This window comes from Chanos chanos, chromosome 6 (assembly GCF_902362185.1).
Source record: "Chanos chanos chromosome 6, fChaCha1.1, whole genome shotgun sequence".
NCBI lineage: Eukaryota > Metazoa > Chordata > Actinopteri > Gonorynchiformes > Chanidae > Chanos > Chanos chanos.
This window is the reverse complement of record NC_044500.1, coordinates 9,821,652-9,845,145: the sequence shown is the minus strand read 5'-3', so window position 1 is coordinate 9,845,145 and position 23,494 is coordinate 9,821,652. Positions and strand designations below refer to the sequence as shown.

At 42.8% G+C, this 23,494-nt stretch overlaps 3 protein-coding genes and 1 non-coding gene across 4 annotated transcripts; 3 read left to right on the top strand and 1 right to left on the bottom strand.

Moving 5' to 3' along the window:
* Positions 1–555: 555 nt before the first annotated feature.
* Positions 556–15,530, top strand: sesn3 (sestrin 3). Its single transcript, XM_030776508.1, has 10 exons — positions 556–810; positions 7,627–7,692; positions 7,854–8,048; positions 9,064–9,246; positions 10,583–10,831; positions 11,048–11,180; positions 11,877–11,998; positions 12,371–12,561; positions 12,807–12,951; positions 13,166–15,530. The coding sequence occupies exons 1-10, from the start codon at positions 757–759 to the stop codon at positions 13,250–13,252; spliced, it is 1,425 nt and encodes a 474-aa protein (XP_030632368.1). The 5' UTR covers positions 556–756; the 3' UTR covers positions 13,253–15,530.
* Positions 8,158–8,229, top strand: trnap-ugg (transfer RNA proline (anticodon UGG)). Its single transcript has one exon. It is a non-coding gene; the product is annotated as a tRNA-Pro (tRNA).
* Positions 15,531–16,039: 509 nt separating the features above from the next.
* Positions 16,040–16,933, bottom strand: bloc1s3 (biogenesis of lysosomal organelles complex-1, subunit 3). The gene is made up of 2 exons (XM_030776509.1): positions 16,920–16,933; positions 16,040–16,661 (listed from the first exon to the last, which is right to left on the bottom strand). Exon 2 carries the CDS (start codon positions 16,649–16,651, stop codon positions 16,064–16,066), a length of 588 nt encoding a protein of 195 aa, XP_030632369.1. The 5' UTR covers positions 16,652–16,661; positions 16,920–16,933; the 3' UTR covers positions 16,040–16,063.
* Positions 16,934–17,864: 931 nt separating this feature from the next.
* Positions 17,865–23,304, top strand: slc19a3a (solute carrier family 19 member 3a). Its single transcript, XM_030777982.1, has 6 exons — positions 17,865–18,011; positions 20,998–21,652; positions 21,752–21,970; positions 22,264–22,456; positions 22,574–22,715; positions 23,149–23,304. Exons 1-6 carry the CDS (start codon positions 17,865–17,867, stop codon positions 23,302–23,304), a joined length of 1,512 nt encoding a protein of 503 aa, XP_030633842.1.
* The last annotated feature ends 190 nt before the right edge of the window (positions 23,305–23,494 follow it).

The window sequence follows — 23,494 nt, the reverse complement described above, 5'->3', positions numbered from 1 at the left end:
CTGCAAACTTATTGCTAACCAATGTATAGGCCTATATTATATGATGGTCAGTCCATGAACGTGAGGGTGTGTGTGTGTGTGTGTGTATGTATGTATGTATGTATGTGTGCATGTGTTGGTAAGCTATTTATGCACATATTCTGATAGGCATCAGAGTGTGTTTAGGATCAACATCCGAGGAAAAAATTAACAAAGCAAATACTTTTAAATGAGCTTCCTTCATACATAATATTTCATTCATCGTGTCTTCAGCCGTCTGAACTGATGAACAGACATGTTCAAAACATGCCGCAGCATGCCACACACGAATAAGTGATGATCAGTGAAATCAAACGTCAATCAGAAGCTCCCTCGCACTTACACGATCATGTCTTTGGATGCCTATCCATTCACGTAGAGTGGGGACATGTCCAGGCAGAGAGAGAGAGAGAGAGCGAGAGAGAGAGAGAGAGAGAGAGATGGGGGTTGGAGAAGTTACACGAAAGAGTGAGAGGCCCTGTAAAGGGGGCGTGTAACTCATCGCTCCTGCTAAAGTTGGAGACTGGGAGCAAATGTCTTTGAACGGGTTTGGGACTGGCGAAGGAAGAACGCTTGAGTTCTTGACCATAGCTCGGCGGTATTGTGAGGAAGAAGAGAAAGAAGAGGATCCAAAGGACAGCAGTCCAGGAGCTATCGTCACGGTAAAAGGACATGTCCCAACCTGTTTGTGATTGTTAAATCCGGGATAGCGACTGTCACCGGACTCAACTGACCATAATGAACAGCTCCACTGACATCTGTAACAACTGTCGGGCAGCGCTTCGAGAGAAGGTAATGCGATATATTTTGCACAATATAGTTTGTACTGTGATTTAGTCTGGTATGGAATCTGATTTAGACTGAGACACTTGTTTCTACACTGTACTGATCTGGCTCGAACACTGGTTTTTAGACGGAGATCCTGCGCAGTCCTCAGTCGCGCTATGACTTGATTTGGTTGTTAATATTACAGTCATGTTCCGTTGCTGAGAGAGAGTTTTCAGATGAGTTTGACAAATGTTAATATTTCGTTCATAGTTCCAGACTTTTCATTAAGTTTGGATTCAAGGATTCGACGCCCGTCTATATCTTGCATGATTTTGTGCACACATGTAAGAAGGTTTAGGTACCCTTTGTAGATTAATTCATATAAAAGTGTCTTAGTTTAAGTGTCTCAAATTTAAGTGTCTCAAAGAGGAAACGATAATAAATTTGGAGCACTTGTGGTAAGGGCTTCCTTATTCTATGGAGGTTACTGTAAAAACGGTTGAATTTCATACACAACTAGGACATTCAAATACAGGTGAAGAAACACACTGCGCACAAATTCTGCAAAGTAGTATCGGCTATTCGTCCACCTGTCCTCTTTTTACCTCCTATCTCTCTCTCTCCCTCTCTCTCTCTCTCCCTCTCTCTGTCTCTCCCTCTCTCTCCGTCTCTCTCTTTCTCCTGGGTGTTAAATTTAGAAGTCATTAATCATGTTCGACACATGTGACCTAGTTCTCCAGTATGTCTCCCGTTGTGCCGACTTGAAATCTAACTTCACAATATAATAAAACATCAGCTTGAAGATGCCCTCGGACTTCTCACCCATATAATCATTACTGCGGCGTCGCTGATCTCTTTTACATAGGCTTGTCATGTACAGGTGTCAAACTGTCTGAAAACCAGCACATTCATTTAAATTACTGTACGTTATGATTGATACAGTGCAGAGGGTTGTCCAACTGACTCTGGATCTCTGTAACTTCTGCAAATTTGAGTATAGGCTACAGGTAAAAAAAAAAAAACTTTAAATATCTCAGACTCTCAGAATCTGTTCAGCTTAAATATACACTGCCACTTCACGTCATGAAACGTAGGCGTTGAATCACTGTTGAACTATGTATGAATCTCTCATTTTCACGGGTCTTTTTGCTGCGTTCATCTCTCTCATAAAAAAAAAACTTGTCTCTTCGTGTTTCGTACGCCCACTCTTTCCTCCTTCATTCTGTTTCATCGCAGCTGGTCTCTCACCCATTTTCTGTAGGTTCTCTCTCACCTGTGTAACGTCAGATCTCTCGGATCTCTACCAACTTAGCTTTAAGGTCATGTCTGTTCTGGTCTGGCTTTGTCCTATCGCCCTGTACCTTCCTCCTTTGTTTCCGTTGCTTCGTCTTTCATGCATAGTGTTTGAAAATGTCCTGTTTTGCCCGTATGCCCACATGTAATAATCATATAAATTGTTGACCTTAAATTGATGAATGAATGTCAATATTATGGTTCTGAGATATGCCCTGGACCTGGAGTACCTTGGCTGTGCTTTTATGCTTTTTGGACTGTGGCATTCCAAACATGGATGCAAACTTCTGTTGAAAATAGAAAGAGAATTTGTGATAATATGCTGATAGTAGGAAACACTGGAATGGGGTTTTTTTTGTAACAGAAAATGTATGTACTTTTTGAGGGGAATTACAGTTTATATGGTCAGTAATGACTGGCTGTATAAGGTTTACAGTAAGAGTATAGAGGTCATTAACTCTCCTCGGACCAGGGTTTGGTTGCAATAAGTAGTAAGATTCTCTTTACATGGGGATTTCTGAGTCTTGGGAAGTTGTCAGCCCAACGTGATCTTTGGTCCAAGCTTAAGCAGCACACAGTTTCCCCGCCAGCTCCACTTAACCACTGGGTTTACCTTTAAATTTTGTTAAAATTGAAGGACATTCTAAGAGTCACCCCCAAGCTGCAGAACAGTACAAATTTAGTGCCGTGTTAAGGTTGGTGTTCTGGAGTAAACATGACTTAGCCCAAAACTGAGACAAACTGTCGATTGTGTAAAGGTCTTTAGGGAACGAAAGAAAGGGTTTTTTTGTCTGAATCGAAGACAATAATACAAATCTGCTGTTTCAGGAGTTTTTTTTTGAGTAATTTACTGAAAAGTCTGAAGTCAGCCTTTGGTCTGTGGCTGTACAGTTTGCATAATTGCTGAAAATTAATGTTGTTGCATAGTGAGCCTTTGTTCCTCAATATGTGCATTGTTAAAGAGAGAGAGAATGATGGGAGAGAGAGAGAGAGACAGAGAGATAAAAGAGTGAAGTAGGAGTGAAAAATGAAAGGAGAGATTTAAAAGATGGAGGACAAAGAGAGGGAAAGAAAGCTGGTGAACAAAAGGACGTGGTGAAGGAGAGAATGAGAGAGAGACAGAATGAGAGAGAGAGAGAGAGAGAGAGAGAGAAGTGGAGTATTGATAAAGAGTTAGAATGAGAGTGGTTATAGAGAGTGAGGAAAGAGAAGGGGGCAGACAGAGAGAGAGATTGTCCTGTGGAACAGAGAAAGCAAGCATACAAGAGGGATGTGCAGAGAGAGAGAGAGAGAGAGAGAGAGAAATGTGAGGGGGTGGGTTGAATTTCGCTGACTCAGCGGCCATTTAACTTCCTGTTCCTCTGGCAGCTTGGCGCACTGGCGTGACAGAATTAACCAATGGAGCGCGAAAGCGCTGTAACGGCCCAGTGACCTGCTGAGCGGGACATCACCGTCTCTGGATCTGTTAGCGATGTCTAGGCGAAAATCACAATGGGAATCCAACGGGCAATTATGCAGACTCTGCAAAACGGGCGCACTTTGCCAGAGAAAAAGAAAAAAACAAAACAAAACAAAAAAACCAGGGCACAGCAGCTTGTGTGTTCAGTCAGAATCAACACACTTTTTCATCAAAGAGCGGTTTTACAGTATAGCAGACAGAGCACGATGGTAAGAAAGATGAGAGCATAAACTTAGGATTTTCCTTTTAGACGAAACACCCCAAAGCACAAAAGACACTGTATGGGGAAATTCTGTTCGGCGGTCAGAATCGAGCAGTCAAATGTGCGAATGCATTAATTGATAAGACTCGGTATGCAGCAGTGCACGGACACGAATTTATAAATTGCCATATATTAATTTGTGATATACTATTTCATAAAATGGGTCAAAGCTAATGCGCAAAGAGCTATCACGCCTGCATCTGATGGACTCTGAATGAGCGTGTGAGTGCACGGTGAAATTTCCACCTGTTCATATTACAGACAGATAAAAATAGACATCCTGAATTTTTCTTTTAATTTTTTTTTTTTTTTTTTAACAGCGCTCCAGTTGCGAGCTTTAATCTTACACGTCGTCAACTGTTCTGTGCCCGTGGCTTGCATTTCATGACAGTTTCTCTCAAATTAGGGGTTAGGTGCCTAACTGTGGCCTTTTAGCTTGGGTGTGCTAATTACCAACACCACCCATCTTCCTGCAGTTCTGCTGTACAGAACCCCCCCCCCCCCCCCCAAAAAAAAACAGTGAACGCAAGAGCCTTTATTCCTGCGAACCCAAACGGTTTTAGTCATTAGTTTGAACATTAATGGAGATTAATACTAATCCTGAATATTTGAAGAGATTTTCTGGATGTAGACCTCATTCCTGGTCTGTACTTTGTCTTGCCAATGATTATGTCACAGCTAAAGAGCTCTCTCTCTCTCCTTATTTTTCTCCCTCCTCCCCTCTCTCTCCCTTTCTCCCTCTCTCTCTCTCTCTCTCTCTCTCTCTCTCTCTCCCTTTCTCATTCTCTCTCTCCCCTTCTCTCTCTCTCTCTCTCTCTCTCTCTCTCTCTCTTTCCCTCTCCCCCTCTCCCTGTCCCCCACCTCATTTGTGGTCTGCTTAGACTCAGAGTAAGCCAAGGGAAAGGCTCTGGTCTGTTTAAACAGTGCACACAGAAATCTCTCTTATGTAACTGCCATATCGATGTGTGTCTGTGTGTGTGCGCGTCTGTGTGTGTCTCTGTGTGTGTGTGTGTGTGTGTGTTTGCCACACTGTTCCAGCCTGTGTTGTCATGGTGATAGAAATGTCCGCAGTGTCAGAACCTAGAAACTGTCGCTCCCCCCCCCGATTTCTCTCCCTGTTCCCTCTTTCTCTTTCTCTCTCTCTCTCTCTTTCTCTCTCTCTCCCTCTCTCTCTCTTTCTCTCTCTCTCCCTCTCTCTCTCTCTCTTCCTTCTGTCTCTCTTTCTCTCTCTCACACACACACTCACACACACACTCTGTCTAACTAAAGAGAAGTTGGATAGGATCTTACAGAGGAAGGCCACTGAATTCCTGGACAGGCCAGGGTTGGACTCTATTCATGACCCAGCGCAAACGCAGGACGGCTAAGTCAGTCCCTCGAAACCAGTTTCATCACCCATGGGTGTGCACATCGGTGTATTTTTGACCCTCAGTGTTCTTCCCACGTATGTGGTCAAGTCACGCTGGAGAAGTGATTGACCAAAATAATCGTCATGTGGGAAATGTTAAGAGATATTTTTTTCGTGTTTCTGAACTTTAGACTTTGCCACAAGATTACAGAAACACAAAGCTGAAGGTCAAGTGTGATGTTACCAGGCAGATTCTGTAATTTAGTCTTTTTCAGAGTCTGGGGTGAAGACACAAAACACAGCAGATTTCTGCCCCCGGCTCTAACACTCCTAACCCTAACCCTAATCAAGAGAATGATTATTAATTAACTACTTAAATGGTTCAATCCAATGTGCCACTGGTAGATTAGAAGAAAAACCGTACTAAACCACAAGCAGAGAAAAACGGCTATGAGTCAACACGGTTCTGTGACTCTTAATCTTTCCGGTTCCACTCTCATAGCCACGGGACAAGAAACAAATAAAAGTTGGTAAAACATTGTTACAATCAGCTGGACGGGTTCTTTGTGTTTGCACACTCTGCAATTTAGCAAACAAAACAGTTCCCCCTTGTCAAACGTAGGGGGACTTTTCTATTTAAGTAATTAGATATTGTTGCAGTGTTGAAAAAAGCCAAAGGCATAAGCAAACAGTGGTCGCATATGCAGGTGTCATGGTTACGGGGGCTGTCGCTACGGTAACGTACCTAAGCAGTTCCTGTCATTATCAGCGCCGATATGGGGCTCATCTACAATCGGCTGAGGAACGGATATGTTTTTCAGGAGGCCGAGATGGACCACTGTGATACTGCCCGGGATATTCGGCATGGATAATCAATATGTACTCATGTACTTGTCCGAAATAGAGAGAGAGAGAGAGAGAGCGAGAGAGAGAGAGAGAGAGAGAGAGAGAAAGGCTTACTTTTCTTAAAAGAAGCTGATAAGTTGGTCTCTCGCTCTCTCTCTCTTTCTTTCTCTCTCCATATATCCTTGAACTGAATGTTACATAAGATGGAGAAATTTTGTGTAATACCAAAGGATAAAAAGTTATGAGTCTCCTGTTCATTTCCTTTCTGGAATGTAATGTCTGTTTTTCTGATCTGCCGCTGCTATTTAAACTGAAGTTGTCGCAAAAAAATAATTATCGAGTTTCTGGTGTTGTTTTTGTCAAAGCGATTTAATTACCATGTCCTCTTGGACCCATTTGATTGCAAAACATGTCACTGCGTCTCATTTCGTGCGGTTTAACTGTGTGTGTGTGTGTCTGTGTGTCTGTGTGCGTGTTGTATTTAGACACCAAGCCGCGTTGCCTTCACAGAGACAAAAAACAAACTGATAAAAATAATAGAGGAATAAGAAAGAAAGACAAACATGAGCGTCTGCATGCTCTACTGAGCAACTATGCACAAACACACACACACACACACACACAGTGTTTTTGTTTAAGTAGGACATGGTGAAACAGTGAGGCCTTTTACTGCCCTTTGAAAAGCTCTTTTCTGTTTTTGCTGTCTTTGTTTGGTTAACTCTCTTGAGCTCCGTGGGCTGTTTTTTTCCAGTTCGTCATGCAGAGCTGGGTTTGCTGGAGAAGGACGTCGGGGTTATTGATTGAACTGGATGTCTGATTTAAAACAAACGCCAAAAAAATGATCAGTGTTTCATGTTGGGTTTCTTTTCTGTGTGTGTGTGTGTTTGTGCATAGTTGCTCAGTAGAGCATGCAGACGCTCATGTTTGTCTTTCTTTCTTATTCCTCTATTATTTTTATCCGTTTGTTTTTTGTCTCTGTGAAGGCAACGCGGCTTGGTGTCTAAATACAACACGCACACGGACATACACACACACACACACACAAATTGGGCCGTGACAGTAAATTTTCCTGTAACTGACTCAGCACAAACCCTTTGTTGATTTACAGACAATAAGGCATGTGACGCTCGCTGAGGCATGATTTGTACATGATTTCACCCACACTAGAGTGACCAGTGTGGTTTTTCAGGTCCAAACTAACCCCTAAGCTGATTTTTGGCATATGTGACAGAGAGCCTATCATTGAGTCTGTACGTGTGTGTGTGTGTGTGTGTGTGTCTGTGCGTGTGTGTGTGTATACCCCCATATTGTGTCAGCGCTAGGTTAGTTTTGTATAAACAGGGCGGACAAGTTTCCATCTGGGAGAGAGGAGAGGTCAGTGAGACAGAGTCCAGGCCTCTGACCTACAGTAACCCCTAAGCCAATAGAATTACTCCCCTCCACTCTGCCCCGCCCTGCTGCCCTAGACCAGCACTCCAGAGCCTCTGACAGATTCTGTCATGTTCACGATCATTCGCGATCATTCACAGACATTAATATAGGCCTGACCCTTGGCAAAGTGTAGATATAGAAATGTATAGTCTTTATGTGATACTGAAGTATCTTGAATTCTCTCTCTTTTCTTTTCAACAGGAGAAAGGGATGAAAGTCCCACAACACATTTCAAGTGGACCAAGTTCATTCATCCCTGAAAGTGAGGTACGTCTTTCTCTCTCGCTCTCTCTCTCTCTCTCTCTCTCTCTCTCTCTCTCTCGCTCTCTCTCTTTCAGTTACACACCTGAAATGATGTAGGATACTTTCTCTTTAATGTGTAATGGACTCCATTTCCCATGGGTCTCCTCTTTGATTCCTGCTAACAGATTCTTGAGGCTATGCCTTTGGGTGATCACACTGTGATGCTATTGGCTGAGGAGTTCAGTGGTCGCATGGACAACTTGACTCAGGTGATGGGACTCCACCCCCATTACCTACAGGCCTTTCTGCGCTGTCAGTACTATTTACTGAGGATGGATGGCCCCCTGCCCCTGCACTACCGACATTACATCGCCATTATGGTAAAACACACACACACACATTGTACCACTGCACTATAGACATCACATTGCCATTATGGTAAAACACACACACACACACACACATGTACACGCGAGTGGCTTACAATGTGGCTCGTTGGTCTAGGGGTATGATTCTCGCTTTGGGTGCGAGAGGTCCCGGGTTCAAATCCCGGACGAGCCCCACTTTTGGGCTTTATGTTGGCTCATTGGTTAGCACTGTTGTCTCACAGCACGAAGGCTCTGGGTTCGAATCCCGGCCGTCCCAGGTTCTTTCTGTGTGGAGTGTGCATGTTCTCCCCGTGTTTGCGTGGGTTTCCTCCGGGTGCTCCGGTTTCCTCCCACCACAGAGACATGTATGCTAGGATTGGTTCCCCTGTCTGTGACTTTGACCAAGACTTGGAGTTGGGCCCCGGGTGCCGGTGCCAGCAGCTGCCTACTGCTCCTAGCTCCTAGTGTGTGTGTGTGTGTGTGTGTGTGTGTGTGCTCACTGCTCTAGTGTGTGTGCTCACTGGGTCTTAGGATGGGTTAAATGCAGAGGCTACATTTCACTGCTCACTGCTCAGTGTGTGTGCGACAAATAAAACACTTCTTTTTCTTCTATAGACATCATATTGCCATTATGGTAAAACACACACACACACACACATTCATATCCCACTGCTGCACAACTGACACATCGCCATTATGGTGAAACTCACACACACACACACACACACACACATACACACACACCTCACCACTGCACTGCTGACACTACACCCTCGTTTTGGAAGTATACACACACACACACACCCACACTGTATTGTGGGTCTGACCAAGATCATTTTGAAATAGTTTGTTGTAATAGTTGAGGTCTTTTAGGGTGAGGGTTGGTTTTATTCATGTGGTTTCGAATGCCCCTGGTGGTTTTGAGGGTTGAGTGTGTGATGAAACTGACGATGGAATTACACGAGCTGGTTTATTTGATTGGATTTGAGGAACTTGGTTCTGATGAATGTGGTTTTCGTTTCTCTAGGCTGCGGCGCGACACCAGTGTTCAGTGCTGGTGTGCCAACACGTGCAGGAGTTTGAACAGATCGGCGTGTGTTCTGATTGGCTGAGAGGTCTGGAGCACTGCCCACAGCGAATCAGAAACCTCAATGAAATCAACAAGATCCTTGCACACAGACCTTGGCTTATCACCAAGGACCATATACAGGTAATACACACACACACACACACAATGGTGTGACTAATGATGCACTTATTGTCATAATACGTGTTGTGTATGGTTTTTAATGCAATGAATATTTACAGTACTATCACCATGTTTTTGTTTTTTTTTTTGTTTTTTTTTTATAATTGTGCATTTCTGGCACGTCATTCACAACGTCTCTGACAGCGGCGGACAGTTTTGTCACAATATTCTCAAATTCACTCAAACCCAACCCCAAGTTTCTGAAAACAAATCACGCAAAAAGCACGGTATGCCTGTAGAACAGTATCCCATAATAGTTTTTTTTTTTTTTTTGAAGAGCTGATGGCCCCAGTCACTTAAAAATGCTAAAATTGACAAATAACTGTTAGTGGATAGAATCTTTTATTGTGGATCACTTTTTTTCCATGCAGAAATGATGAGAGCGGAAAGACAATATTTCACCGCTGTGAAGACAGCAGCGGCCCTCGTCCGTTCTCAGATCCGAGGCTGACGGAAAATTTCATTCATCGACGGGGAAAAAAAAAAAAAAAAAAAAAAAAAAAAACTGGAACAAAAGCTCTCTGTCCTGGCATTTTCAGTAGAACGGGAAAAATGCGAAACCGCCACAAGTCATAAATCAAACTAAGTAATAATGCAAAGCTTCAGACTTACACTCTGACTCCAAAAAAAAAAAATGGTTTAAAAAAAAAGGGGAGGGGGGGAGGATGCAGTCAGGCTTTGAATCCTGCGTGTTGTGTATGAATCTCAGGCTACAGCCTTTCATTGACATGATGCAGAACGTGTTCCCATAGATTATCCCGTCAGGGCAGATGGGTAACCTGCAGCATCCCCGTTTCTCCTCGTACGCAGTCGGATCGAAAGTCTACGGCGAACTTTTCCGCCCGGGATCCGGGCGATAGTAAAGTTGTTGCTGGGATTATTTGTATGCGCGCGCTTCGGGGAGTCACTCACGACAGGGGAGTTTGTTCACAGCTGGGAATGGTTGAGTGAATTCTTGTTAAAACAGCTTTTCCACTTGATTTATTTGTCATCCGCTGAATGTTGTTTTGTGCTTCGTAACTGGATTTCATTTCTAAAACTTCTGTTTTTTTGTTGTTGTTGTTGGGGTTTTTTTTTGCACTATTGCACTGTTTAGCTTCCTGAGGGTTTGGTATGAGATATTTTAGCTCTAATGCCATTTTAGATGCTTTTAGCAAACAAAAGGTGTGAATTTATGTCGTTTATCATTAAATCTGTTATAAAGAGCTATGACTAATGTTCTCCTATCTCCTTCTCTCTCTCTCGTTTCTCTCTCTCTCTCTCTCTCTCTCTCTCTCTCTCTCCCTCTCTCTCTCAGGCGCTGGTGAAGACAGGAGAGCACAGCTGGTCTTTGGCAGAACTGGTTCACGCGGTGGTGTTGTTGGCTCATTTTCACGCTCTGGCCAGCTTTGTTTTCGGCAGTGGCATTAACCCTGACCCCGAGGTGGCAGAGGTCACAGGTGTGGCTGACGACCTCTGCCCCCCGGCGGTGAGCGGCATTTGCTCTTGTCATCTCACCAACAATGGCCGAGCTAACGACAGCTCGCCGGGCAACACCAACGTAGGGGTACGTCCTTTGCCCCCGCGTGTGGGGTCTGTGTGTGTGTGTATGTGTGTGTGTGTGTGTGTGTTTGTATGTGTGTGTGTGTGTGTGTCTGTGTGAGTGTGTTGGGCATTATTTGAAAATATGTGCTTGTGTTTTTAGATGTGTCTACGTGCTGACATGAATTTATAAATATGTGGTGATTCAAACAGTGTGTGTGTGTGTGTGTGTGTGTTTTAGAGTGAACTTGAGGTTCTGATGGAGAGAATGAAACGCTTGCAAGAAGAGAGAGAGGAGGATGAGGCATCTGAAGAAGAGATGTTCACACGTTTTGAGAAAGAAAAGAAAGAGAGCCTGCTTGTGGGATCTGGAGGTACCGCAACACACACACACACACACACACACACAGTCACACACACACACACGCACGCACAGTCACACACACACACACACACACACACACACACACAGTCACACACACACATGCACGCACAGTCACACACACACACACACATGCACAGTCACACACACACACACACACACACACACACACACAATCACACACACACACACACACACACACACACACAATCACACACACACACAGTCACACACACACATGCACGCACAGTCACACACACACACACACACACACACACACACACACAATCACACACACACACACACACACACACACGCGCGCACACACGCACATACACACACACACATGCACGCACAGTCACACACACACACACACACACACATGCACAGTCACACACACACACACACACACGCACACACACAATCACACACACACACACACACACGCACACACACACACACACGCACGCACACACACATACACACACACACATGCACGCACAGTCACACGCACACACACATACACACACACACACACACACACACACACACGCAGTCACACACGCAGTCACACACGCACACTCACACACACACAGTCACACAGAATGCTTCATTTAGTCTCCCCTTGCTGTGTAATGTCAATATGTATGTCATTGTTCATAGTTCGTTCCTCTGGATTGTGATGTAGGTTTTGACAACAACAAAGTTGTGCCTCCCTCTCCCGTGGCGCGTTTTGTCGACGACCCTTCGTTTGGGTACCAGGACTTCGCACGACACGGAGAAGACAACCTCCCCACATTCAGGGCCCAGGTACCACCTATACACAGCTGTCTTTATGTGGGTCCTCACTGACTTTCAGTTCACTGTGACTTCAGATTTAATAAGATAACTCTAACCATGCCACCAACCTACGAAATATTTTGGTATGTTTTGTTTTAACAATAACAGCTGTTTCTTTTGTAAAGAAAAAAAAAAGTTTTTCCCCAGTGTGGGCAACGGGTCCGACATTGCATGACATGTCGGACATGTTGTGTCGCCTTGGAGACATTTTGTTCACACGTTGCCACAAGAACCATAATGGACCTGGCCACACACACACACACACACACACACACACACACACACAGATGAAAAGTCTCCATCATCCCAGCGTCTGCTCTTTCTGCCTCTCTGCCTCTTTAGGACTATTCTTGGGAGGATCACGGCTTCTCCCTGGTGAACAGGTTGTACTCTGATGTTGGTCACCTGTTGGATGACAAGTTTAGGACGGCCTGTGATCTAACATATTACAACATGGCCAGTCACGAGGGTGTAGACACTAGCATGCTGCGCAGAGCTCTTTTCAACTACGTCCATTGCATGTATGGCATAAGGTGAGACAGCGCCTCTTGGAAGTCAATATTGTAAACTACACAAAACAGTGCCCTCTAATGCCACCTACTGCACATACGATGAAATAGCACACTCTAGTGGCGATTAACAAGTATTACGTAATAGTGTGCAAAAGAGCTTTCTATCAGCATGTGCACGCAGTGCAATTGGTGTCATGGTGAAAAGTCATGCTTAGTAATGTATGTGTATTCTGCATGTGTGTGTGTGTGTGTGTGTGTGTGTGTAGGTATGATGACTATGACTATGGTGAAGTGAATCAGCTCCTGGAGCGCAGTTTGAAGGTTTACATTAAGACAGTGACATGTTACCCTGAGAGAACCACTCGCCGTATGTACGAGAGCTACTGGCACCAGTTCAGACACTCCGAGAAGGTCGGTGACAACACACGCATGCACACACATTTTTCATACATTGCTTTTTTATTCTTTTTCGTCTTTTGCTATGTTAAACTAGACAATATTTCATATTTTGTATCACTATTTTTGTAATACCATGTATTGTACACTTACGTTTTCTCTCTCTCTCTCTCTCTCTCTCTCTCTCTCTCTCTCTTTCTCTCGTTTTCTCTCTCTCTCTTTCTCTCAGGTTCACGTGAATCTGCTCCTGATGGAAGCTCGCATGCAGGCTGAACTTCTCTATGCTCTGCGTGCCATCACCCACTATATGACCTGAGCCAATCACATGTAATCATCTTTACCATACGACCAATCGGATTACACCTTTGGAGTGACTTAAGACCTGCCCCGTTGTAATACCTGACCAATTAGAGTAGACGTTATTTTAACTGACCTGTTACCAGAGTTATTACAAACCTCGTGATCTTGACCACTAAGACAGTTCTGCATACGCTGAGTAACATGACACATGCAAAAAGACAATCAACTACTAATACTTAACCAATCAAACACACCCTCTGTCTGACACAACTAGTCAAAAATCACCTAAAACGATGACTTGAACAATCAAGTCTTTAAGTGCAATATTCACCTAAATATCTCATATACATTTAGTTCCAGTATTTTTTTTTTTATTTTTCCAAAAGTAAGCTCATGTCCTTTTTATAAAAAAACTTGGAGAAGTTTTTTTTTTTTTTTTGCACATGTGAAGAGAAATATTTATCGGGAATTTTCTCATCTTTTCCCAAGCTGTTCAACTCACACACACACACACACACACACACACACAAAAAGTCTGAATTTAATACCATAGTATTTCTTTGAGAGAAGTGTTTGAAGAATGTGAGATATTTTTTTTTTGCCCCTTTCTGGAGGCAAACATTTCAAATATCACTTTTTTTCTCCATCTCACCGCTTTCCCCTCTCTTCTCTGTTTCTCTCCTGTTCTCTTCACCACATGATCATAAAGAATGTATTGTCTTGATTTTTACTGAACACTTAGCATCGAAGACGCTTGAGAAGTAGAGAAAGAAATGAGAAGAAATAGAGACACTGATTTTTTATGTTTTTTTTCTCTCTGTCCAGCATATATATATATTTTAAATTGTAGTTGTTTACCAGAAAGTATACATTTTTGTAGCATTGACATGGCTGTTTCTATCTCTTAAAATTTCATAACCTTTTAGTTTTTTTTTTCTTTCTTTCTGGTATTACACGTCATGTATGATCTGTTTGTGGGGGTTTTGTTTTTTTCACTTCTGGCTTTACCCAAGCTAATCATCAGTCGTGTCATTTCCGGCGTTTTCTCTTCAGGAGAAAACAGCGTGTTTGATTCGGGTTGGGAGTGTTTACGTGCGTATATGTATGTGTTTGTCTGAGAAGGTGAATATGAAGACAAAAGAAAAAAAAGTGCGCGTTTCTGTATTACTGAGTATCTGTGCGAGAGAGAAACAGACAGTTCTAATGAAAGTCTCCGTGTGCGTTCTGGTGCCCGGGAGGACAACCTGATGAATACTTGGGTCTTTTTGATTATTGCAAACGTAACAACATTGTGTGTGTGTGTTTTTTTTTCCCCCTGCTAAATCTCTCTCAGTGCTCAGCCATCTTTATTTTGCACAGTTCTAATGAGACTATGAGGCTATTGACAGTTTTCGCGTCCGCTCTCAATGTGTTGAGGTCTCACACTTCTTTTCAAATACTTAACATATTCACTCACTACCTTTTCCTGACCTGGTTAGAGTTCCTTTCGTTTTTCTTTTTCTTTTTTTAAATATATACTTCTGGCAGAAATATTGCAGCTGTTTATGTGACGTGTTAGTGTTTGTTTCTTAACGGCAAAGTTCTGATTATCAAGTCCATTGTCTCGTTAGTAGGTTAAGCTGTCGACACCATTTTGAGCAGTCGTTTCATAACCAGTGCCTGAGAAGTTTAGGCATCAGGAATAGAGGTTAGATGTGTGTTAGAAGACTGCAGATAATGCAAGAAGACAGATAGTGAGAATGCTGTGTCAGCCCTCTCTCTAAGACAGATGACAAATATGAGGGTTTCTGTGTGGCCTTTTGTGTGCGTGTTTTTTTTTTTGTTGTTTGTCTGTTTGTTTGTTTGTTTGTTTTTAACTAAGCTGCCTTTAGAGGAACAATCACGGAATTGTTCCCAGTGAAAATGCACATTCACAGTACTTTGCACACATACTGTTACCGCATATATATATATTTTTTATAACTAAACCTGACATCAGGAACACAGTCTTTTTTTTCTTTGTGGTGGTGAGGTCAACTTTTAAAGTTGGACCAGACTGAACAGAGACACTGAAAAAACTGTATACATCCATATCCTGGTTGTGGGGGAAGAAAGACAGTGCTACCAATCTGTGAGGTTCACATATTCATCTCATGTATTCTCCATAGGTTTAAAAAAAAAAAATCATGTGTATCTTTCTATACTTCATTTGTGTTCTGGTACGAAACTGGACTGGTGTCTTTTTGAGATGGAATTATCTCCAGTGTCTCCATACAGACAAAATGTTTGTTTCATTAAAGCTTTTGAAAAATAAACTCCAACTTTGAGCCCTTCTTTGTGACCTTTACTACAGCAGACCGCTTGTTAGCACAACTGTGGTAGCGCTGTTGGGTCGACAAGTGTTGGTGGTCAGACCGGAACAGCTCTACAGAACTCAAAAGACTGGTTTAGATGAGTGTAGAGAGAAGTTAAAATATGATTTTCTCAAGAACAACTGTTAACCTTTAGGGAAATACCCTGATCGTGTATTTAGCCTACTTCTGGTTTCACACGTCTTGATGACTTATTTGTTTACCAAATACAGAACCGTACTTCCATGAACTGTCATCACAACTGGCAGTATCGGTTGTCGTTAATTTATTTCACACGTCAAAGGCACGAAACATTAATGTAAGTGCTGTTAGGATGCAGTATTAAATACATTCACCGTATAACGAAATACACTTATTAAAACTCACATACAATAATGCTACACATAGCAAATTTCGATGTAGTGAGGCGATGAAAAAAAAGTTTAAAAAGCAACCGCTGAATCATCGCTGGTCCTGTCAAGTGTTGCCAAATCATTTCATTGCCCACTGACGGGAGTGGTTAAATTAATGTCTGGGAGTAAATTACAACTCGTGATAATGTCTATCTTCTCAGAAACAGATCGGAGGTCCTCCAGAATAAGACGAATGCTATGGGAGGCGTTAATGATACCATTCTGGGAATTATTAAGATTAGTCGTAGCCATCCGAATGTCCCTCGTTGCACCATTATATACCTGCTTTAGAGTTTGAGTCACATCGTTACAAAGACGAGTATTGCTCTCTTGCAGTTTCTGCTGTAGCAAAGTGTTATATTGTCCACTAACGTCAGGCCTCGCCAAAGACTTGTCTTGCGCCTCGGCGAATAAATCAGGGGTGTTTCGGATCACAATTAGAGGTGGTAAGTCTTTTCGAAGCATTTGAACGTTTTCTGAACTTGCGGCGTAGACACGTTTGCAAGCCTTTTCAACTTCTCCCTCACTGTCCGTTTCTGATGCTTCTCCAGGAACTTTCAGACCGGAGGCAGAAGCATGTTCAGACGGCAGTGAGGTGATGTACACCTCGTCATCCGAATCCGTTTCAGAGGCTTCCCCCTGCACCACGATTTGGAATTTGTTGCTTGCCATGGTGCCCCACCTGAATAAAGACTCAAGACAAATGATCTAAAATTACCAACGTTATGTCCGTCAGCTCACCTAGCCAACACAACATGCTACTGACTTTTACTCCAAAATACCGGCCTAGACTCTTTCCAGACTATAACGATTGGGACGATAATGAATAACGAAACCGCATCTCAGTTTAACACTTCATCGAAAACAACAAGAATGGCAATGTCTGTAAGTTACCTGAAGTCGGAAACAGAGAAAATATTACAAATACAAAAATACTAACCTCTCAGTGCAAGATCAGCGAGAAGGCGTGTCACATGATACTTCGCATGTGACTGTTGACCAGGCGTTGAAATGTGACGTCGTTGTCTGGGCGTGGTTCGAGAAAGTTAGAGACGTAATGAAGGTTCTACCGAGAGCAATAAAACGTGATAGTAGTGTTAAGGGCACCGTTAAATAAACATCTCGCATGCTTTAATCGTCTTTAATGCTTTGAAAAACCCACTAAAAGCTTTAGTTTGACATCTCATTTCATTAATTTGAAGATAAACACACATCAGACCTACTGTCTGAAGTACTAGTATAGTTACACCAGTTTATTTATGGGCCATTGCAAATGTGATTGCCTGATTCTCTTGTTGTGAAATACGTGCTGTCTTAAATCAAATAAAAATCACCGTATTGATTAGCCTTTATCTAAAAAGCTCATTAAAAGATACAACAGCACAATAAAACCAGCATGTAATTCATGCTGATAATGTCAAACTGCCCCGTGCACATAATTTGGTGTTTTGAAATCTTTCACTGGCTGATCACAGTTTTATTTAAACATTAAAAGAGGAGTGTCTCCTCCCCATTTTATCCATTTTACGAGATCCCTCACCAGTTGTGAGAACTTGCTGGCAATTAGAGAGGACCTTTGAACTGGTTGCTGACAGATAGCTTTTTGAAAACAAAAAAGATTCACTCACTCAGGTGTGTTTGCAACGGAAAGACGAAGGATAACACCACTTCACGAGAGGAGGTCTCACACACACACACACACACACACACACACACGAGGAGATGACATAGCGTACATGTTATACAGAGCTAGGTGCAACAGCTTTTCACGACACACTTGTGCAGCAGAGTAAGGAAAGAAAGATCATAAGCCTCTCAGCTTTGTTCTCAGAACACACAAAGAGGCGCACAAATAAACACAACACACTTGGGTGCTCCTGGAACAATGGAAGCTCTGAAGCGCTGGAGAGCAGGATGGGGCTATCCCACTTCTTTGCTGTGCGTGTATGGTTTCTTCAGCACCGTGAAACCGCTCGAACCCTTTCTCATACCGTACCTGACCGGGCCTGACAAGAACCTGACCATGGAAGAGGTAAAGTATCATCGGGTCGTGTAATTTCTTTAGGCTAATGAGTGCAATTTTGTCTCAACGTTGTTGAGTTCTTCAACTTTTCTTCTTCTTTGCCATGCAAACTGCACATAAGACTTACACTGTGAGTAAATCAGTATACAGAGGACAATCATTAATCCATTTCAAGAGGGTAGATATTGATCATCCTACGAGAAATCTTTAACCGTTTGTTTTAAAGGAATTGCTATAATAATACGTTTTATGACCTCTTTTACAACTTGTCAACCAGTGGTGCTTTTTTCACCAGATTTGTTCAGGAGCATGACAAAGATAGCTTCAGTGAGGACTGGCAATAGCCAAGAGTTTAGCAAAGACACGGAGATGAATGAGCGAATTGATGAATATGAGATTTCACGACTTTAATTAAACAATTCGGAGTTAATTATGATTTCAAGAAAGGATAAGATGGGTGGTAACAAGGTTCCTACAGAGATCATTTCAGCTGACATGTAGGCAAGGCAAATGCAAGACAAGTTTATTTATATAGCACATTTCATACAGAGGGCCATTCAATGTGCTTCGCACAAGGCATATGAAACATCAGGCAAGAGATGAATAATAAATAAATAAAACAAATAAAAAAAGAGATGATACAATGTATAAGATAAAATGAACAAAGAATTAAAACTGAAAAGTAGGCAGTGCGGAATAAAAACATCAGATATGAAATACAGAGTAAGATAAGTAAAAACAAATAAAAATGATACTGGAGCGTAAAAGAGAGAATAAAAAAGACTTAAAATTGACAAGTGAGAGAATATATTGAAAGAATGAAGGTCAAGGTGCATAGGCACTGCAGAACAAAAAAGTTAAGTCCAGATTTAAAAGTGGTCAGAGTTGGGGTGCATCTGAGGTCTTCTGGAAGTTTGCTCCAGCTGTGTGCAGCGTAGTAACTAAACGCTGCCTCATCGTGTTTAGATCTAACTTTGGGAATAGTTAGCTGACCAGTCCCAGATGACCTAAGGGGTCTAGAGGGTTCGTATGGTGAGTGCAAGTCGGAGATGTATTTTGGTCCTAAACCACTGAGCGATTTGTAGGCAACCAACAGTATTTTAAAGTAAATTCTTTGACTAACTGGAAGCCAGTGCTGAGACCTGAGAATTGATGTAATGTGTACAGCTTTCTTGGTTTTAGTTAGAACTCTAGCAGCAGTGTTTTGGATAAGCTGTAGCTGTCTGAGAGCTTTTTTCAGTAGCCCTTAGAAAAGACCATTACAGTAATCTAATCTGCTAGAGATCAAGGTATGGATCAGCTTTTCTAAGTCTTGGATGACAATGGGCTAATTTTGTTATTAAGTTAAAGTGGCTATTTAAAATTTAGATCTGAGTCCATAATTACACCTAGATTTCTGGCCTGGTTTTTAGTGTGCAGAGAGAGAGATTCAAGGTGAGCACTAACTTTCAGCCTTTCTTTATGGGCACCAAAGACAATTATTTCAGTTTTGTCTTTATTTAGCTGAAGGAAATTCAGGCACATCCAATCATTGATTTGTTTAATGCACTGGCGCAGCAAATCTATGGGACCATAGTCATTCGGTGAAAGGGCCATGTAAATCTGGATGTTGTCCGCATGTTTATGGTAAGCAATTTTCTCATTTGGCATAATTTTGCTTAATGGCCTCATGTAAAGGTTAAATAAAAGAGGCCTAAGGATTGAACCTTGGGGAATTCCATATGTCATGTTAATTCCTTTGATACCTGGATGCCCATGGAGACAAAACAGTCCCTGTCCTATAGATAAGACTTGAACCCATTAAGCCAGAAAGTCAAACCCAGTTTTCCAGTCTGTGTAACAGTACTGTATGGTCTACTATGTCAGAAGCTGCACTAAGATCCAGTAGCACTAGAGCTGAAATTTTTCCAGAGTCTGTGTTTAAACGAATGTCATTCAGAACCCTGATAGGAGCAGTCTCAGTGCTGTGATGGGGCCGAAATCCAGTGAATTGTTTAAGAAATCCTAGATTCCTTAAACAGTGTACCGGTCCTCTCATTGATAAACCTTTTTTAACAGTTTTTGATCTAATATGGATGTCAGGGGTAGCACACATGTCAAAAAACACAGGGATATGGTCAGATAAGGCAAGGTCAATTGCAACAACGTTTGAAATATTGAGACCCTTGGAGATAATCAAGTCCAAATTGTGCCCCCGGTTGTGGGTTGGCCCTTTCACATGCTGAGACAGTCCAAAGGTGTCCAATATGGCCAAGAGATCTTTAGTACTCTTGTCCATGGAATTATCGATATGAATATTAAAGTCAGCAGTTATTACTAAATGGTCAAAGTCTGTGGAAATAATGGGCATGAATTCAGTAAATTCTTCGAAGAAGTTAGCAGAGTGCTTTGGTGACCTGTAAATAATTAGCAATAGAACTCGAGGGGAACATTTCAGTACAGCAGAAAGGTATTCAGACGATAATTCAGTCTGTTTACACTGAAATTCGTCATGAAATAAAGCGGCTACACTGCCTCCTTTCTTTCCAGCTCTATTAACATTCATAAAACGGAAGTTAGGGAGGGGGTGGGGTGGGGTGGGGCTGACTCAGTGAGAATTGTTGCACTGCCGTTTTTCTCTAATCAGGTTTCAGTTAAACACATAAAATCAAGTTTATAATTGATAATAAGGTTACTGATTAAAAATAACTTGTTTGCAAGAGATCTAACATTAAACAGGGCTTGTTTTAGATTATTAGTGACAGGCCTTGAGACAGGTTGTCTCCAGTTGTCAGACCGTTCCACCCTTATCAAGTTTGAAAAGTTGGCAGCGTGGGGGGAGTACATGTTGCCTTTTCTGCTACCAGTTAAAACTGGAATGGGGAGGGTTACGGGCTCTGACATAAAGTCTCTTGGTGGTGGTAGTTGTCCAGTGTAGTAAAACAAGAATGTTAACATCCAAAGGCCTAGTTAACACAATTCTGATCTTAACCAATCAGACTGCTCTCCTCCCCAGGTGACCAATCAGATATTTCCAGTGTGGACATACTCTTACTTGGCCTTGCTGGTCCCCGTCTTCTTGCTCACCGACTGGCTGCTTTACAAACCTGTGGTGGTATTCCAATGCGTTGCCCTTTTTGTGACCACGGCGATGTTGCTGTGGCTACAGGGCGTGGCAGTGATGCAGGCCATGCAGTTTTTTTATGCTGTCGTGACGGCGTGCGAGGTGGCCTACTTCTCTTACATATACAGCATGGTGGCTTTACGGCACTATCGCAAAGCTACATCATACTGCCGTACTGCCCAGCTCTTGGGCTACACCGTGGGATCTGTTCTCGGACAGCTCCTGGTGTCATTTGACCTTCTGTCCTACCACTACATCCTAGTGTTCACGCTAGTGCTGACTGCCATCGCCCTGGTGACTTCGTTTATTTTGCCAATGCCTCAGCGGAGTATGTTCTTTCACAAAGGTATTGATGATCAAGATGAGGATAATGCAGAAGGGGAGGATGGGAAAGTGGAAAAGGGGAGACCCCCAGAGACAGGGGAACTAGAAGGCGGAACATTTAAAGCACCATCTCAGCATGAGGCAAAACTTAGTAGTAGAGGTAGCAGTAGCCATGAGAGATCTAGTTCAGAGGTCTCTGCTGAAACTGGAGGGACGGATGCAGGTGGTCTAGAGGAACCTGAAGATTTTGTTAAACCGCATCCAAATGAAGCCACAGTGAAAACGGATGGCGGTGGTCCTTCTCCTGGTGACTCCAAAGCAGTGCCTGAAGGTTGTGGGAGTGCACTGGTCATGCTTTGGAAAGACTTCCGACAGTGCTACTCCAGCCGTGAGCTGCTGTACTGGTCAGTGTGGTGGGCTCTGGCAACCTGTGGCTATAACCAGACGGTAAATTACGTCCAGGCACTGTGGGAACACGTAGAGCCCTCCAGCAACTTCACCATCTACAACGGAGGAGTGGAGGCAGTCTCTAACTTATTTGGTGAGGCACACCATTATTTGAACTTCTCAAACTTTCAAATCACATCTACGGTGGACTGTCAGGAACTATGCACTGTTCTATAACTGACAACCGGTTGTTTTAAGTTTGTTTCACCACACACATTACAATCTTCACAGCTGGTTACAAGTGATTGTGTTTGCAAATATAGTTTTGTCAGTGTATGTGACTAGGTTTTCACAAAGCATTCATGATTTTCAGCTTTTCTGAGACATCAAAGGTTTTTTTTTTTAAGCCTAAACATTCCTCTTTTAATCTCCTGCTCTACTCCACAGGAGCAGCCACTGCATATGGGATAGGTTTTACCACAGTGGACTGGTCTTACTGGGGAGAACTAGCCCTGGGAGGGTTCTCTGGGCTTGGAGGTGGGGCACTGTATCTGATGGTTTTCATCGGTAACATCTGGGTTTGCTACGCCGGTTACGTCATCTTCAAATGTCTCTACATGTTACTCATCACCATAGCAATGTAAGTTTTACTATCTACATATGAATTTACCTACTACTAATTTGATTAGTAGAATGTGGAGGAAAAAAAAGAGGCTTCCAGGTGTTCTCTCTCAGTATGTTTCATGATGGTCTGAAGGTTCCAGATTGCTGCTGGCTTGTCTATGAAACGCTATGCGCTTGTCTTTGGAGCCAACACCTTCTGTGCCCTAGTCATCCAGACAATTCTGACCTTCATAGTGGTGGACAGCAGGGGACTGGGCCTAGACATTGTCACACAGGTGAGTTACTTACCTGCTCCTCGTATGGTACCACCACACCCTCTAAACCAGGAGGTCTATAACTGATCTTTGGCTGCTGTCAATTTAGAGTTCGAGGATGGGCCAGTAACACGGCTCCTGTAAAGTCTAGACCAGGGTGTCCAAGACCAGTTCTGAAGGACCAGAGTCCAGCTGCCTTTTTAGCCCTGGTCTCTTAATTAGAACATGATTTTGTCTTAGAAAACAGATGAGTGCAATGTTCAGCCAATCAGAAAACAAAGTGATTGGCTGACAGGAACACCAGCAGGGCTTCAGTTCTTAGCAGACCGACTGTGGGCATCCCCAGTCCAGTCAGTGACATTTGCATCCATAGTAACCAACACTAGAGTTCCTGATACAATGTCAGGATCCAAAACGGATTCCTCCCTGAAAGCCCTCATCTGTTCTCTTTCAGTTCATCATTTACGGGACCTATTTCTCTGGCATGGCCCTGGTTTTCTTCTTGAGGGGACTGTACACCATACTGAATGTACGTAGAAGACGTCATGTAGAGAGCAAATCTACTGGTGAACCACAGTGTGTGAAGATGACTGACATAGAAACAAACTAGCTGGGAATGCAAGCTCTAAATGCAGTTCACACCCACACACACACACACAAAGCTGCTGCAAGCAATCTATGTATGTAAGACACACATCTTTCAAACCAATCCAGAAATAAAGCTAACATGCTGAAAAAAGCAAAACGAAAAGAAGACACTGGATGAAGGAAAGGCCCTGTCTTGTTAACGGGGACACAGT

Coding starts and splice junctions, on each gene's coding strand:
- bloc1s3 (XM_030776509.1), bottom strand. CDS start 16,651: ATGGCAAGCAACAAATTCCAAATCGTGGTGCAGGGGGAAGCCTCTGAA.
- slc19a3a (XM_030777982.1), top strand. CDS start 17,865: ATGGAAGCTCTGAAGCGCTGGAGAGCAGGATGGGGCTATCCCACTTCT. Junction 18,012..20,997: donor AGAACCTGACCATGGAAGAG/GTAAAGTATCAT, acceptor TCTCCTCCCCAG/GTGACCAATCAGATATTTCC. Junction 21,653..21,751: donor AACTGGAGGGACGGATGCAG/GTGGTCTAGAGG, acceptor ACTCCAAAGCAG/TGCCTGAAGGTTGTGGGAGT.
- sesn3 (XM_030776508.1), top strand. CDS start 757: ATGAACAGCTCCACTGACATCTGTAACAACTGTCGGGCAGCGCTTCGA. Junction 10,832..11,047: donor CGGGCAACACCAACGTAGGG/GTACGTCCTTTG, acceptor TGTGTGTTTTAG/AGTGAACTTGAGGTTCTGAT. Junction 12,952..13,165: donor AGTTCAGACACTCCGAGAAG/GTCGGTGACAAC, acceptor TCTTTCTCTCAG/GTTCACGTGAATCTGCTCCT.